Source organism: Trachemys scripta, chromosome 1 (assembly GCF_013100865.1).
Source record: "Trachemys scripta elegans isolate TJP31775 chromosome 1, CAS_Tse_1.0, whole genome shotgun sequence".
Classification (NCBI taxonomy): Eukaryota; Metazoa; Chordata; order Testudines; family Emydidae; genus Trachemys; species Trachemys scripta.
In genome coordinates, this window is record NC_048298.1 from 112,811,270 (window position 1) to 112,829,104 (window position 17,835).

Sequence of the window (17,835 nt, forward strand, 5' to 3'; positions counted from 1 at the left end):
TGTGTCTCCTGCTGGTGTATATGTATTCTCTCTGCTCTAGATGCACAGAGATGGTGGAGTGCTGTGCTGAAGGAAGGAGGGCACAAGAGACCTAACAGGCAGGCAGGAGAAAAGGTGAGAGGGAATAACAGAAAGCAGCAGGAGCTGCAGGGAGAGAGAGGAGGAGGAACCTCTTATGTACCTCTCTAGCACCCCCAGGAACCTGGACTGATTAAAACCAGCTTCTCAGTGAGCTTCCTGTTTCCTGCTGCTTCCGTGAACCCATTTGAGGAGAACAGGCAGCCAACTGAAGTAGTAGGAGCCAGTTAGGCCCTTAAGATGCTGATATCTTACCTCACTCAGGCCCTGCTACCAGTCTGCTTATTTGTCCCCTTCAATTGGGTGTTGAGAGCCACTATAGCTGGCACAGAAAAGCAGTCCTGAGTGAAAGAAGAAAACGCCCCTCTGGGACAGCATTCAGAAAAAGAAAGAAATCAAAGGAAGCTTTTCTATCTAAGCAGGAAGGAGCTCTCCTGAGATACATAGACACAAATGTTCACGGTGAGCCTCCCGGCCCCAGTGAGGATGTGAGTGGTGAGGAGATGCCTGATCTTCCAGTGAGTCAGAGTGCAGGTGACCTGGCAGCTACTGCAGCATCCATATCTCCATCTCAAATGGATGTAACCATGCACATTCCTGAAGAAAAGTGTAGATCAGAGAAGAGTGTGGTGGAGGCGCAAGAAACAGCTGCTGCTGAGTTTAATTCCTTAAGTCTAGATGATCCGGGATTGTGGACCCACTTGATCAGTAGCCTGAGGGTCTTCCTTGTACTTCATGGGCCACAGCAAGTGAAAAACTTGATGTTCCCCAAAGACAGTGAAAATAGAAATTTCCATCCAACATATTACTGGTGTGAAATCCCCAATGGTGACAAAGTGGAGAGGCCATGGCTTATGTACTCAAAAACCCAGAATGCTGCATACTGTTTTTGTTGCAAAACTGTTATTCCAGTCTAATGTTCCAGCCATATTGGGTTCTACATGAACAAAGGACTGGAAAAAATCTGGCTAGAAATCTGGCATGCCATGAGAAGGTAGCAAATCACCAGAGAGCACTCCACATGTAGAAAGAGCTTGAGATGAGACTAAGGTTAAAGGCCACCATAAATGATCAGCATCAAGAGAAGATTGCATCAGAGTCTCTTTACTGGCAAAATGTTCTGAAAAGGCTCATTGCCATTGTGAGAATGCTTGCTACCCAAAACCTAGCACTGCGTGGCACTTCAGATCAGCTGTATGTACCAAACAATGGAAACTTCCTTAAAATTGTGGAGCTGATGGCTGAGTTTGATGCTGTACTCCAGGAGCATCTAAGAAGAGTCACCACCCAAGAAATGTACACACACCACTACCTTGGAAATGCAATTCAAAATGAGATCATACAATTACTGGCAACAAAAGTCAAACAAGATTGTGGCAGATCCGAAGTCAGCAAGGTATTAATCTGTTATTCTGGACTGCACATCAGCCATACAGAACAAATGACTTTAATGGTGCATTTTGTAACAACAACAGAACCTAGTGAAAATATCCCTGCAATGGTGACTGTCAGAGAGCATTTTCTAGAATTTATTTACATTGATGATACTACAGGAGCTGGTATGACAAATGTGCTTCTTAAAAAGCTGGAAGATACAGGAATTGCGATAGCTGACATGAGAGGTCAGGGCTACGATAATGGTGCCAACATGAGAGGAAAGAACAGAGGAGTGCAGACACGGATCCGAGAGTTAAACCCTCAAGTTTTTATTGTCCCATGCAGTTCTCATTCATTGAACCTGGTGGTCAGTGATGCAGCATCAGCTTCTAGTGAGGCTGCTGAATTTTTTAATGTAATTCAAAGCATCTATGTATTTTTTTCGGCATCAACTCATCAGTGGCAGCTTTTGAAGCAACATCTGGGAACATCCTCTCTGACACTGAAACCACTGAGTGCCGCACGAGGGGAAAGTTGAGTGGAGGCGATAAAGCCTATCTAACACCAAATTGGGAAGATCGATGATGCCATAGTTGCCATTATGGAGGATAATGCTATGACAGGAACTGTTCGTGGGAGAACAGTGGCAGAGGGAAATGGAATCACCAGAAACATAGATAACTTCAAATTTCTGTGGTGCTTAGTGTTGTGGCATGACATATTGTTTGAAATAAATGTTGTAAGCAAGAGACTCCAAGGTGTTGACCTTGATATATCTGGAGCAATGGAACAATTGGACAAAGCAAAGTCATACCTACAGTCTTACTGGTCAGATGAGGGATTTCAAAACATTCTGAACAGTGCACAGAAGTTGGCAGAGGAACTTCACACTGAAGCTATTTTCCCACCCATTCAAGAATACAAGAGTTACCGAAGAAGACGACATTTTGATTATGAGGCATGGGATAATCCCATAAGAGACCCCAAACAATAATTCAAAGTTGAATTCTTTAACCAGGTGCTAGATTGTGCAATACAGTCAGCTGAAGTTTCATGCAGCTCAAGGAACACAGCAGTATATTTGGGATGTTGTATGATATTCCAAAACTCCTTACTATATCTCAAGAAGACCTACACCAGCAATGCAGGGCACTAGAGACAGTGTTGACACATGATGACATGCGCGATATTGATGCGAGTGATTTAGGTGATGAACTGAAAGACCTTTCAAGATACATTTCAGCAGGATAAACTCCAAAGACTGTTCTGGAATATATGTGCACAAATAAGATGATCTCCCTCTTTCCAAATGCTTTTGTTGCTCTGCGCATACTTCTAACACTTCCTGTAACAGTTACCAGTGGAGAACGCAGCTTCTCCAAGCTGAAGTTAATAAAAACACATCTACGCTCCACAATGACACAGAAGAGGCTGGTTGGTCTTGCAACCAATAGAGCATGAGCTGGCTCAGACTGTGGACCTTCAGAAAGCAGTTCACATCTTTGCAACTAAGAAGGTATGGAAAGCACCACTTTGATTATTCAAACAGATAAAAATGCCAGCGTTTACTATGCAGACAAGAAAAGTTACATTTGCTGTTCAGGCGTTTGAAAGTTGTGTTACTTAAAATTTTTGAACAATGCATTTTAAGTTGTTAGTTCTCCTGTATTGGGGTAGGTAGCAGAGCAGTACCATGAGAGGAGTAGAACAGGAAGAAGGCAGAATTGAGACCTTTCAAAGTTTTGGCCCAAGCCAAGGGGGCATGGGGGCCTGGTAAGAACAAACAGCAAGAAATACCAGTGAAGCACTGTTCATTTTTTTTTCTCTCAAGCGGTCCGTGACAGTTCAGTAAGGCAGCAAGCCTTGGTCCCTGGTGTCAAAATGGTTGAGAAACACTGGTCTAGTGCATTTAAAGAATTTTGTATTGCTTGATCTTAATAATGTTGTTTCTTCTTCATTCTGACCCTTTGCCCATTATCCTTATCTGGAAAATGTGCTCCAGTCTATTATAGATAGATTAGATATGTCATTTGTGCAGAATTTCCATCTATGCCCTAAGGAATTCCTGTGCCTTGCTGTTGAATCATCATGGTTTTAGTCTCATCTTTTTTTGCTTAATGATAAACAGATATCCTATACCTCTGATATTGTGTGTTTTGAACAACCTTCTGTCATTGAATAGTCCATTGGCTGAAACTCTAGTGTTTTTGTTTGTTTGTTTGTTTTTTCCCTACCATTCAGTTTATTTTAAACCATTTTCCTAATAGTTGTAAAATTTGCCTTTTGAGAGTTAATCAGTGCTATTATCCACGGGGAAGTCATTCTTACAGAATATCTAAATCATTTGTGTAGTGATCACTGTTAGCCAGCTGAACTCTCTCACTCACCTCTATATGTTACATCAGAAGCAGCTGGTAATAAACTCCTTGCCACCTGCAAAATGAGATGCTTTTAGAAAACAATTATTTACAGTATCAAGAAAACTGTGGCCAACATTTTAAAACATGAGTGTCCAAAACTTACGTATTTTTAAAACTGTATTAAAGCACCCAAATAAATGGTCTGATAGCTGGTTGCCAGCACCTCAGAAATTCAGACCACTTAGTCGGGTGCCTAAATATGGAGTTATGGTCCTAGCTTTAGGCACCTAAGCTTGTCTAAACCAGACTCTGATGGTGCCATTTGATCAGTCTATATAAGCGACGGGTCTGTGCCACAAAGTAGTAAGAGACAATGATTGAAAAACATTCTAGACTTCTTGATCTTTAGATCATAGTGCATGTTTTATGAGTTGTGGTCCTTTTTTTAAGGCTTGGGCCCTATTTGATGTGCAAGTGGATGAACTCCTCTGAGAGAAGTGAATTTCTTGTTCAAACTTTGTGGTCAGATAACAGCATAGAGGGGTGATTGTGGCTGGCAAAATGCCAATACATCCAACTGAAAAACCATTCACAGATCTCTGACCACAATTTCTGCTTGCAATGGCATGTCCATTGCCAACTTCCTTACTAGAAAAGACCATTCCAGATGAGTCCCTAAAGAGAAAGATACCACAATGCCTTGGTTTATGCTATGAAATGTAACCACCTATAAACAGTTGTCAGCAACTGTGTTAGCTATACTGGGTCTTAGCACAGTTAAACCAAGTGTATACAGGGATTTATAACATGCTCTGCATCATGTCAGCTAACCATAATTAAATCCTGATTCAATTAGCATGATTGTTGACTGCCAGGTTCAGACATGGTTACATCTTATAGCATAGGCCAGTCCAGTGAGATAAATGTTTCCTTGAATATTGGCCAGGACAGAGAGTATATACAATGTGCTAATCGCACGGGGAAATTTAAGTTAAGAATGTGTCTACTATATATATATATATATAGTAGACACATATATATATGTGCTTGGAAGTACTAGATTTTTATTGGTAAATGGTTGGTTTCACTGTACACATACAAACTGATGAAAAAATATTTCCATCTATAATAATCGAAATTGATATATAAGTAAAGTAGGAAAAATGCAGCTTGAGAACTTATTACAGTTTGATATAAGGCTATTTACATGGTTTATTTTTACATGTGATGTTGAAAGTTTGTGTTTTAGTTGTTAGAAATCTTTAAGTTTTCAAATCTTAACATCTACAGCCATTAAATAATTATTGTCTGACCCCACCTAATTTCCCTCGAGTGTGAAAATTTAAATGGATAAAAAATATGCTTAAAAATAAACATTTATGAAAAGTAAATATCAAATTCTGCCAAGCCTAAGTATACATGTGTCAACTATTTTTTAAAAAAGGAAGAAAATATCTTGAATACCTTGAAGAACTTGCTCAATAATTACAGAAGAATATGAGAAACTACTGTTCGAAATCAAGAGCAATTTGCCTCTTGAACAAGTTATATCATGCTAGCTGGAAATCAGATCCAGTCTGGGACATATATTATGAGTACTTCCAAGCTCAATTGGAGAATTGCCATAGCCTCCAATAGCCGTAGATTGGGCTCTATATCTATAAGTTAATCAGGGTGGGATTTTCCAAAGCACTGACGTGACTTAGGAGCACAATTCCCATAAAACAGTGATGCCTTTGAAAATCCCGTGCTTGGAAAATTACTGTCCTGGATGCTAATATAATAACTTATTTGAGTGAAACTAGCATCAAAAAGAGATTTCAGTGAAAAGCACAACTTTTCCCCCCCCCTCTGCTGTCTGTATCTCCAGAAGCAGGACAAACGGTAGGAAATGGCCAGTGTTAAAACCAGGTTTTCTGGCAGACTGGGTATAAGCTTGATTGATGGCCCCTGCTCAGCTAAGGACTGTGCATCAAAACATAACACTCCTATTCTGAAGGGCCATTCCCACAATTCCTCCAGGCTCAGAACTTTCAGCCCCAGATCCACAAAAGTACTTAGGTGCCTAACCCCCAGATTTAGGTGCCTAAGTTCCACTTTTAGGCACCACTACGATCCACAAAAACCTCACTTGGCTACCGCCTAACCCTGTAGATACCAAAATTCTTTCAGCACCTACGTTTTTGCAGTGAAGATTTCCTTAGGTGCCTATCTTTCTGGCTCTTGCTATGCACACTGCTGCCTGCCTCTAGGCACCTGGGTGCCTTTCCCTCACCTAAGCCCCAGAGCGATTCAAGAACCGGAGGAAGATAGGGTTTCCTCCACCTCGGTCGTGCATGGGGCCTGATCTGGTAGACATGCTCACCGGTGGCCCAACTCCACACAAAACAGTGTGGGAGAGAAGCTCTTTTTAGCCAAGTGCTTAGGGTACTCACCTAGGGTACAGCCCTGCTTCCAGTCCCCTCTCAACTTGATAAGAAGAAATTTGAACAGGGATCTGCCACCTGTCAAATTAGTGCTTTAACTGGGTTATGGAATATTCTCATAGGAGAGATTGAGGGAGACCTCTATTCACGTTGTTCCACTGTTAATTAAATTATTGAACAATTAACTATTTATTGGGGCCAGAAAAAGAGGGGAATCATTCCATGGCCCAGTGGCTAAGGCACCTCCCTGAGAGATGGCAGATCTCTGTTCAGCTCCCCGCTTCTCAGGCTAAGGGGGGACTTGAACCAGGGATTTCAATGAGCACCTTAACCACTGGGCTAAAGATGATGAGGGAGTTTCTCCTCCTTCGATCTGCTGTTCTATGTGGCATTTGGTGGCCTGTGAGCAAGCCTACTAGATCATGCCCTGCATATGAATTAGGTGGAGGAACACCTATCTTCCCCTTGTTCACATGGCACTAATGGGGATAGATGCCTCTGTGCAGCCTGGACTTAGGTACCTATCTCCCTGAGAGGGATAGAGGTTAGGACACATCCCCTCATCAGCATCTCCCATTGGCTAGCTTAGGCGGGGAACCACCCAGCTTGCTGGCTTTTGTAGATCCCATTTTAAGGTTCCTATCGCTCCCCATTGATTGTATAGAGCCTAGGTGCCTCACTCAGGCTTTGTGGATCCCATTATTGTCCCAGTGATTTTGTAGGCACCTAAAAGTTAGCTGTTGTGACAATGGGTGTCACAACGCTTATGTCCCTTTGTGGATCCCCAGCCCTCACTGACTTCAAAAGCACTTCACCATGAGTTCTGTGTATTGAAGCCTCCCAAATGTCTGTTGCAATAAATAAAGGTTTAAAAGGAAAAAAAACAAAACCTGGGAGAAATCCCTCTGGAGAAATAAATTCTGGTTAACTTTAGGTGGCAGGCTGTTCAAAACTTGCTCAATCATTTGTCTCTTCTAATGGTTTTAATGTGCAATTGCTATTTGGGATAGACTGTTCTCTTTAGACATACAGGGATATGTATTGTGACAGACCCAGACCAGTGGGGTTCAGGAGTCTGGTAGAGGGCAAATATACTGGTCACTGGATGAGTAGGTTTCTGTTCCCTGAGTGACCAGAGCAGGGGCTGCACTAGAGTAATCAGGTATCAGGGGGTAGCCGTGTTAGTCTGTATCTACAAAAACAACAAGGAGTCTGGTGGCACCTGTTAGTCTTTAAGGTGCCACCAGACTCCTTGTTGTTAGAGTAATCAGGAATCTGCTAGAATCAATTAAGACAGGCTAATCAGGGCACCTGGGTTTTAAAAGGAGCTCACTTCAGTTTGTGGTGCGAGTGTGAGGAGCTGGGAGCAAGAGGCGCAAGGAGCTGAGAGTGAGAGGGTGTGCTGCTGGAGGACTGAGGAGCACAAGCGTTATCAGACACCAGGAGGAAGGTCCTGTGGTGAGAATAAGGAAGGTGTTTGGAGGAGGCCATGGGGAAGTAGCCCAGGGAGTTGTAGCTGTCATGCAGCTGTTACAGGAGGCACTATAGACAGCTGCAGTCCACAGGGCCCTGGGCTGGAACCTGGAGTAGAGGGCGGGCCTGAGTTCCCCCCAAACCTCCCAGTTGACCTGGACTGTGGGTTCTTCCAGAGGGGAAGGTCTCTGGGCTGTTCCCCATCCCACATGGTGAATCTCCGCGGCAAGAAAATCCGCCAATAAGCGCAGGACCCACCAAGATAGAGGAGGAACTTTGTCACAGTATAAAAATCCTAGATAGTTGGAAGAATAGAGGTCTCAACAAGGTATATCCCTGCTTTTTATTTCGCAAGAGTTTGCAAATAAATTAATTAATTAAATAAAAACTTGGAGCTGTCTGGAAGTTCTACACTTCTGTATTGTCTGCTTTAGTAAAGAGAAGTCTCAACTGAATATAGATTTACAATGAGCCAGAGGCAATGTAACTGGCAGCTTTGGGGCTGATCCTGCTCCCACTGAAGTCAATGGCAAAAATGCTGTTCATTTTGGTGGGAGCAGGAGTAGCTTTTGGCTAATCTACTAGCAAAATACAGAATGGAATGTTCAATCGTTTTGAAGGTTTACACAGAGTTTGGGGGGAAATGTGCATTTTATTGAACTGTGTTGCTCAGATCTTAGTTATTGTATCATAGATTTTAAGTATATATTTTAAAGTTGTAAGAGGTCAAATGCATTAAATTAACATAAAGGATATGACCACGACTTTGTCTATGACACACACATTCACTGAGCTCGCTGTACACCCAGGCACCAGCCCAAGGATACAGTGCATAATTCCAAGGTGCCATGCACTCAGAGTCCCCAAAGAAACCTCACTTTACACTGCCCTAGTGCTGTGTGGGGTTCAACAGTGGTTGGGACGGTGTACAGTGCTGCAAATTTCCCTCTGGCCTTGCTTAAGTTTTCACTGACCATGCCTACTTTTTCACCGATCCACATGAAGCATGCACTAGTGATGCTCACATGTGGTCATAACTTCAGTGAACCAGGGGACAGCATACCAGTGGCTTTGTGTAACTTCCTCTTTTTTTTTTTTCCTAAGCACATGGGGCAACCCACTTTTTATTCTTGCTTGGTGACTCCTTACTAAGAACCTGATAAGGCCTAATGTAGTCAGTGAGAGTCTCTCTATTGAATTCAGTAGACTTTGGATCAGACCCTAAATCCTCTTTGCTTCTGAACACATCCTGTAAATATCTTTGTATTTGATTGTTACTTTACAGGCTCCAACAGCCTGGATTGTATTTGAACTGATGTAGACTTAAGAATAAAAAACATTGTAACATTGAATATTTTGATTATAAAAATGCTTTTTCATTTTAACTTTTGATCAGTGGGTGATCTGATTCATTAATTCTATACCTAGTTAAGAAGTTACGGAGTATTTGGGTAATTTTTTGTATTCTACACATGGCTCAGAGCTGCTGTTCACCCATGAGATCACTCAAAAATATTTTTATGCCACCCATTAAATAAATACCCTTGTATAACAGACTACTGTTCTTAGTCTATCGCCAGTCTTATTCCCCCAAATGAACCTCAAACGTACTAAATACTGTATAGCTCTCCTAAAGTAGGAGATCACCTTTGTTACAGAGCTGATGTTTGTTCACCTTTTTGAGTGGTTGCTTAAGGCAAATTTTACTGTATAGTCTTGTTTCTATAGTGTATGCAGAGTTTGTCCTTCCTTGCCAAACCTACAGAAATAAGCACCTGAATTAAAAAACCTACAGAAATAAGTACTTGAATTAAAAAATAATGCTGTGCATTATTTAAAGAACCTTTTGGTTTTGCAGAAGAATAAATGATATCCACATTCAAACACTAACTAAAACCTTTACTTTTCTACTGACTGCATCTGAGTTCTAGTCACTCCTACTGAGTGCTACTACTTATTCATGAGTCAGCCTATATGATTTTAGAAAACCCAGTGTGTATATGTGGGTGGCTGGGTGAATGGATGGAGCAACTGATTTTAAACTAGTCAAAGTTCTGTGTGGTTTCTCACGCTCTTTCTTCTGTGTTCATATGAGAAATTGAACTGTATCTAAAGTTAAACTGATCTTTGACATGCTTCTCGTTACATCTCTTGTGGTGTGACTAGAACAAACTTTCCCCTAACAGCACAATGGGAAGTTTAGATTGAATTAGGGAAAAGGTCACTTGCAGTTTGGCTCATGTGCTCCAGTTACTAAATAAAGGAGGAAGTTGAGACATCTTTCTCACTGGAAACAACATGTTCCATACCGTGGGATTCAGAGTAGGGAAAACTGGAATAAACTCATAAACTTCATTATCAGCTTATTTCAAATGTTTCATCCCAGTGGTCAGTAAACCCTAGGGATCTTACTGTTCTGCAACTCTAGGGATGTAGCAAGTTTCCAGCCAATGGTAAAGTCCTGGTAAATATTCTCCTTATCACTAATTTGTTTGTTGTTATGCCTGATGAGCTATCCAATAACTTGAGGCTTGCTTTCTTCCCTGCCTCCCATATCATACCATCCAAACATTCTTAGCCTCCAGAGGGACACTAAAAAGCATTCTCATGAACATTTGGAAGATCTGACAGCAATAAACAGTGACATTCATCACTGGGCTTGCTTTTCCTTGGATTAATTTAATAAACCTAGGTCACAGCTATAGCAAAATATACCCCCTGAAATCCCAGTACTATATAGAAGCCTGTTTGCCCTAAGTGTGTGCATTCCCTTGTTTGTTGAAATACTTCCACTGTAAAAAACTAGAGGATCCATTAATCCCATCTGGGGAGGGTGACCAGACGTCTCGTTTTTAAAGGGATAGTCCTGTTTTTTGGGACTTTTTCTTACCCCTCCCCCCCCACCTTCCAGGCCCCATTTTTTCACAGTTGCTATCTAGTCACCCTACATCTGAGGCACAGCTTGCAGTGAAGAAAGGAGGCCTGATTTTGCTTTTATGCTGCAGGTACATGGTCAAGGCCAAGTTACACTAGCTTTTCGCAAAAAGACTTTTACACTAAAGAAGATGCTCCCCTGTGCTCCCCTTGTAAGATAGAGGGCATAATATGGTGAAAAAAAGCTTGTGTGGCCTTTCAAAATGGAGACATAGTCATGGCCAAATCTCCTACTTACTATGTTGCCCCATAAATGCAGCACGGAAACAGAAAATAAGAAGTGAACTCTCCCATGTTGGGGGCTACAAATCTTCTCTGTTAGGTACATGCAACCCCACTGATTTAACTGAAGAAACACAGGTTTAATGGAGATCTGCATTTTGGCCCACGGGGCCTCATTCATGCACATGTTGGTGATGATATGGAGTCCTTGCTCTTTCGGTCCCCTCTAGTGGTGATATACTATATGAATTATTTATGCTCTGTGTGACAAACATTGAAACTACGTGAAATATCTTTGGAGGAACATATTGTTATTAAGGTTATGAATGGTTTATGTATCACTGTGGGCCAGGGGTTGTATGCAGCTGTGGGGGAGGGTTGCTTTTAGTTCCTCCAGGAACTAAAAACAGTGGATGATGATTTAAGGTGAATCACTTAAGTTGTAAACACCTCCAGAGAGATACCACCCCCTGGGGTGGCTTGCATGTGCATGTTCAAACTGGGTTTTCCAGAGACCTACAGACAAAGAAAGGGCTTCTGTCATAAAAAGGCTACAGTTAAACTGACTCGGGATCTTCTTTCTGATCCAGCAAATGATCGGACCTTCCATCCAAGGGGGACTCCAACTCTTGTAGAAGGTTTGAAAAGATTCTGGCCTACTAGGGTAGCATGAGGGTTGATGAATAACTCATAATATTTTAGTATGTTTTAAATCTGTTTTCTCTGTAATGCTTTGACCTTAAAAATAAAGGTGCTTCCTTAGAAAGAGCTATGCAGTAACTGCTGGCAATGTACCTGCTGGCAATACACTGTTCATAGCCCTTGGAGAGAAAGCAACACATTGAGGCTGGCCGTTAGACAAACTGGCTTTAAGGCGGCACAGTGTAAGGCAGGGGACTGTGCTGCCTTAAAGCCCCCGTCAGGCAGGAGAGAGATGTGGGTCTCATCCAAGAGACATGACATCTGGGAGCCAGAAACCTTAAATAGGGGACCACAGAGGGTAAAAACAGATGCAATTACCCTGAAACTGTGACAATCTGGATGTCATACTAACAGTAGCATGTGTTAGGACTTGGGTGAATTGGAAAATGTGCCATTTCATGTTCAGGTCTGTGTAGTTGACTGCATAGAAACACCATCCCTAGCAGATTTATATCCAAATGGGCCATATATCGGTTATAGATATTATTCCTGTGCCTTCTAATGAGCTGCTGATTTTTTTGATTGAATGTCACTATGTACTGAGTTTCTGGCAGTGCACATCAAGGAAGAAAGCGCTGCCAGGCAAACAAACATATGCTCATGTGCAGTAGCATTAGACAGTGTATGCCCACAGATAAGCCTCTTCCCATGCCGCCTCTGTTTCATTTGCTGCTATGTGTTTATATATGTACGGATAGAGAGGATGATTTTTCAGCTCTGGAACAGACATTACCTTTTCCTTATATAGACTGAAACAGCAGTCACCATTTGTTGCTGATGATGTAAACTTGAACATGTATGATGGGTTGACAAAGTACAGTTTACACTTTGCAGTTCAGGAGTCATTTATGGGGCATCTTTTTCCCCTCCATGCTTTTTATATTTCAAACAGGGCTTCTGAAAAGCAGCAGGCAGAAATTCACCCTTTTTAGATGTATTTTACATAGCCTTTAAAAGCCTTGTATCATTGAAAATTAGTTTTTAAAGATATCTCAATTAAGATGTCCTCTGTTTCCCATATTGATGATTCTTGTTTCCTCTCCTATGTTATACTTTTTCATGTTGCTATTTTTTTTTTTAATTGGGAGGTGTTCCCTTTGTGAGCTTTTAGCTGGATTAAATACTTGCAGCCCTGGAGTTTCAATATCTGGTTACCATGGAAGAGAGAGACTGTGATGTCAGAAGAGCTTGCGCAAAACCAGGCTTAAATGTTCCAAAGAAAATCAATTTTCTACATCATATTTTTCAGATGAATATAAGAGGAAAGGTCCAGCACCTTAGAAGGGAGACTTGAAGGAAATTGAGAAATTTAAGAACCTTGTAAACTGTTCCAAAACTTCTTGCAACATAGCTAATGCTGCAAATCATATAAGAGCTGTCAAATACCAGTTACATGCTCAATAAAGCCTACAAAAATTGCGTAATGCTAGCAGCCCCTGTGCCATATGAAAGTCGTTCTGTACCCCAAACTGTGTCTTCCACGAAAAAACTCTGTTACTCGCAGTTTCTGATTTCAGCTCAAATAACCATGATGCTGATTTAATATGAGAGATTTGACCTTGCTTTAGAATAATTGTGCTTTCACAGAATATCTTGTTTCTTGGTGTAGATGGATGCAAACCTCAGAATTCAGATATGGATTTTAAACATCACAGAGCACAGGGGTGCTTTATATCTGGAGATATAACAAGGCCCCTTATAAAGAGAAGACCCTGCAGCCAGGGCCGACTACAGGCACCAGCTCAGCAAGCAGGTGCTTAGGGCGGCCAAGGGGAAGGGGCGGCACATCGGGCTCTTCGGCAGCAATTCGGCGGCAGGTCCCTCGGTCCCTCTCGGAGGGAAGGACCTGTCACAGAATTGCCGCCGAAGAGGAAAGCGGCGCGGTGGAGCTGCTGCCGCCGAGCACAATCGCAGCTTTTTTTTTTTTTTTTTTCGCCGCTTGGGGCGGCAAAAACCCTGGAGCCGGCCTTGCCTGCAGCAAATCTGAGACTGAGGTTTGGTTTTCAAACACCACCAAAGATGGAGGAGCATTGAAATCCAGGTTTTGAGGTTGGACCCATCTCCAATTTTAGGTGAAAATGATCAGTTTTGCAGGCTTGGCTCTGTGACTATCTTCCAGGCTGACTTCAGTGAGTGTCCTCGGTTCAAATCTCCTTCAGTAATGATACAGGAATATTTAGAGGTTAATGTCAAAGAGAAGTAGTTGTGTTAAGCAGGGGATGGAAATAACTTCTGTCTCTAAGAAAAGCTGAATGATGGATTAAAGACTGGGCTGGAAAAAAATTGCTTATTGAGATCAGTAATAGATGTGGTTTTATAATGTGTGATTGAGACACATAATCTCCAGAGAGAGAGATCACAAAGCCAAAAGGCAGCAGTGATGTTCTGAGACAGCTTTTTACACAATACAGAAAAGATTGGAAAGAAGAGAGAATATTATGGGCTCAATTTCACCCCTGGTGTAACACAATTAAAATCCATGAAGTTGCACAAAAAATGTATTTGGCCTTTTGACTTAAACCTTGGCAAACTGGGTTCTTTCCAGGTGTACTTCACCTATATGTAGGGCCCTACCAAATTCACGGCCATGAAAAACGTGTCACGGACCATGAAATCTGGTCTCTCCCCCCTGAAATCTGGTCTTCTGTGTACTTTTACCCTAAATCAGGGGTTCTCAAACTTCATTGCACTGCAACCCCCTTCTGACAACAAAAATTACTACAGGATCCCAGGAGGGGGGGACCAAAGCCTGAAGCTGCCCAAGCCCCGCCAGCCAGGGTGGTGGGGAGGAGGCAAAGCCAAAGCCCCACCTCCCCAGGGCGAGGGGCCAAAGTCCAAGGGCTTCAGCCCCAGGTGGGGGGCCTGTAACCTGAGCCCTGCCACCCAGGGCTGAAGCCCTCGGGATTGGGCTTTGGCCCTGGGCCCCAGCAAGTCCAAGCCAGCCTTGGCAACCCCATTAAAATGGGATCGCGACCCACTTTGGGATTCCCCCCCCCCTCTGGTTTGAGAACCACTGCCCTAAGCTATACAGATTTCATGGGGGAGACCAGCGTTTCCCAAACTGGGGGTCCTAACCCAAAAAGAGGAGGTGGGGGAGTTGCAAGGTTATTGTAGGGGGGAGGATCACAGTATTGCCACCCTTACTTCTGTTCTGCCTTCAGAGCTGGGTGGCCAGAGAGCGTCAGTTACAGGCGCCCAACTCTGAAGGCAGCACTGCTGCCAGCAGCCATTCAGAAGTAGGAATGGCATGGTACAGTGTTGCCACCCTTACTTTTGCACTGCTGCCTTCAGAGCTGGGCACCCGGCCAGCAGCCACCGCTCTCCGGCAGCCCAGCTCTGAAGGCAGCGCTGCCATCAGCAGCAGCGCAGAAGTAAGAGTGGGAATACTGCAACCCTCCTACAATAACATTGCAACTCCCCCACAATCCTCTTCTCGGTCAGGACCCTAGAATTACAACACCGTGAAATTTCAGATTTAAATAGCTAAAATCATGAAATTTGCGATTTTTAAAATCCTATGACCGTGAAATTGACCAAAATGGACCGTGAATTTGGTAGGGCCCTATATATATGTGGACAGTTTTTAAAGGCAGAGAGAGGGTTGCTGGGAGGCTTTAATTCAGAAACTGTGGGAAAGGGGGGTTATTCAGAACAGTAGGAATGCAAAGCAAGCTGCCAGTCTTGCGTGGGGTGATCCCCCAACATGAGCATCCAATGCAACTCAACTTCATCACTGCAGCCATACAAAGAGCATGTATCTGCAGAAGATTACGGAGACTGGTAATGGGCTGGGCGATACTGATATGGAAATTGTTTGTAGGGAAGATGTTCAGGTTTCTTGTGGAGAAGAATCAGCAACTGGAATGGGGTCAGATCCCTCTTGAATGAATTTTTAACTAGAGAGGGCCCCAAACTGTAAAAAGTGTATCTGGAGTTCAAATCTCCCAAAGATTTGGGAATATTTAGATTCTGGAGGTTGGCTCAGGCTCACCTCTAGCTCAGGGTTACATCTAATCCACTGTGTATATTACCTGGGTTATAGCTCTCTGATCTGTTTACATATATCGGTATACACAGTTATGAGGAATAAAATCCTGCAGTAGTTCTCTCTGTGCTGGAATAAAACAGTATATCAGGCTGTGCTGAAGCTGTCAAAAGGGAGAATTTTTAGCAAAAGCCTGGCTAATTCGTTATTTTTCCAATACCATAGCACAGCTACAAAATCCACGAGTTATTAAAAAACAAGTCATGGGCCCAGATTCTGCTGGCACTTTACATCCGTCTAAATCCAGAGTAACTGGATAAAAGACAGTGTTTATCTGGATTTATTCTGGTGCAGCTGAGATAAGAACCAACCCTTCACAGCTGTGTACTCAAAAGCAGAAAAGCACCCTAGGTTTTGGGGGGATTTTGTTTATTTTAAATACACTTTTTGCCTGGTAGGGAGTTATATTTATATCCCACTCTGTTTCAAGTACAGCTTTTAAATATTTCAGTATCAGGAGAGACTATACGTCAAGATCAAGACCATTATTCTGAGGCAGGGAGTCGGGAAACTGAAGCAGTGAGAGTTAAAAATAAATTTTAAAAAATCGTGTTCAGTTGTTGGCTTCCCCAAATTGCTGCACAACCATGTGCATGAAGAAGATCTCACCTAGAGACCTGTGTCTGTCACAATTAGTCAGCATCGCTGAGTGTTCTGGCATGGAGTTATCCACCCTGGAGGAAGGGAGGGAAGAAATAATGAGAAGGGAAAGATTGGGAAAACAAATATTAACAGGGAGTTAAAAAGCTCAACCATCTGAAAGGATTTGCCATTTTTCATTGTATCTTGTTTTTTCAAGGGACCGAGCACCTTTTATCTTCACTTCAGAGATGGAGTATTTCATCACAGAAGGTGGAAAAACCCCACAGCGCTTCCAAGAGTTTGTGGAACTTTGCTGTCGAGCTTATAATATAGTCAGGAAACACAGCCAATTGCTCTTGAACCTGCTGGAGATGGTAAGAAGGTCAGGGATGTAACCAAAAAAACCCCTCAATCCCTCTTGTTTTCTTTTCCCCTGTAGCGAGGCTTAGAAGGATTAGATTTTTATCAGTAAATGTCAATCTCATTGTACACCCACGAACCAACTCAAATTAAAAGGTTTTCTTTTGTGAAAGTTTCACCGGTCCTAATTCCAGGTTTTCAAATTGCTATTTCCTAACGCTGTTCGGAATTAAAGAAGTGAACTAATTAGACTAAACTCACAGACTGCATTATGTTACAATACCCTATGGTGATTGATCTAGGACACTGCAGCCATTACAGTGTTTCGGGAGCCATTATTGTAGAATCCTGTCATGCTTTGTTACTGGGATAAATACAGTAAGGAAAAAAGGCTACATGAGGACTTCATAGAAGAACCGGTTGTAGAGGTTTCAGAGTAGCAGCCGTGTTAGTCTGTATCCGCAAAAAGAAGAACAGGAGTACTTGTGGCACCTTAGAGACTAACAAATTTATTAGAGGATAAGCTTTCGTGGACTACAGCCCACTTCTTCGGATGCATAAGGACAGCCTTGGTTCGAGTGATAATGAGCTAATTCAGTTTAAACTAAATGAAAGGATAAACTAGGGTCCTTGATTTCAAAAGAACCACCTTAAAAAAATTAAGGGAATTAGTTAGGGAAGTGGACTGACCTGAAAAATTCAAGGATCTAAATGTGGAGGAGGGTTGGAATTAGTTTCTGCAACTTTGACTTAAAGTACCTGAAGCCTCCATCCCAACCAAGGAGAAAAAATGCGTAGGGAAGGGTTGCAGACCAAGCTGGGTGAGCAAGCATCTCAAACAGGTGATTAAGAGAAAGTAGAAAGCCTACAAAGAATGGAAGATGGGAGGGATCAGCAAGCAAAGCTACCTCTTGGAGGTCAGAAAGTGTAAGGATAAAGTGAGAACTGCCAAAAGCCAAGCAGAGTTGGACCTTAAAGAGAATTAAAACCAGTAGTAAAAGGTTCTATAGCCATATAAATAAGAAGAAAACAAGGAAAGAAGAAGTGGGACTGCTAAGCACTGAGGATGGGGTGGAGATTAAAGATTATCTAGGCATGGCCTAAACCTAAACAAATACTTTGTCTCAGGCTAGGTCTACACTACCCGCCTGAATTGGCGGGTAGAAATCAAACTCTCGGGGATCGAATTATCGCGCCTCGTCAGGACGCGACAATCGATCCCCAAATCGACGCTCTTACTCCACCAGCGGCGGTGGGAGTAAGTGTCGTCGACGGG

General features: G+C 42.6%; 1 protein-coding gene across 1 annotated transcript in view; it reads left to right on the forward strand.

Moving 5' to 3' along the window:
- Window positions 1–17,835, forward strand: part of PIK3C2G (phosphatidylinositol-4-phosphate 3-kinase catalytic subunit type 2 gamma) — a 372,244-nt gene that overhangs the window by 263,551 nt on the left and 90,858 nt on the right. The window contains exon 26 of the mRNA XM_034782026.1: window positions 16,417–16,573. Within this exon, the coding sequence (XP_034637917.1) occupies window positions 16,417–16,573 (157 nt within the window). The remainder of the gene's footprint in view (window positions 1–16,416; window positions 16,574–17,835) is intronic.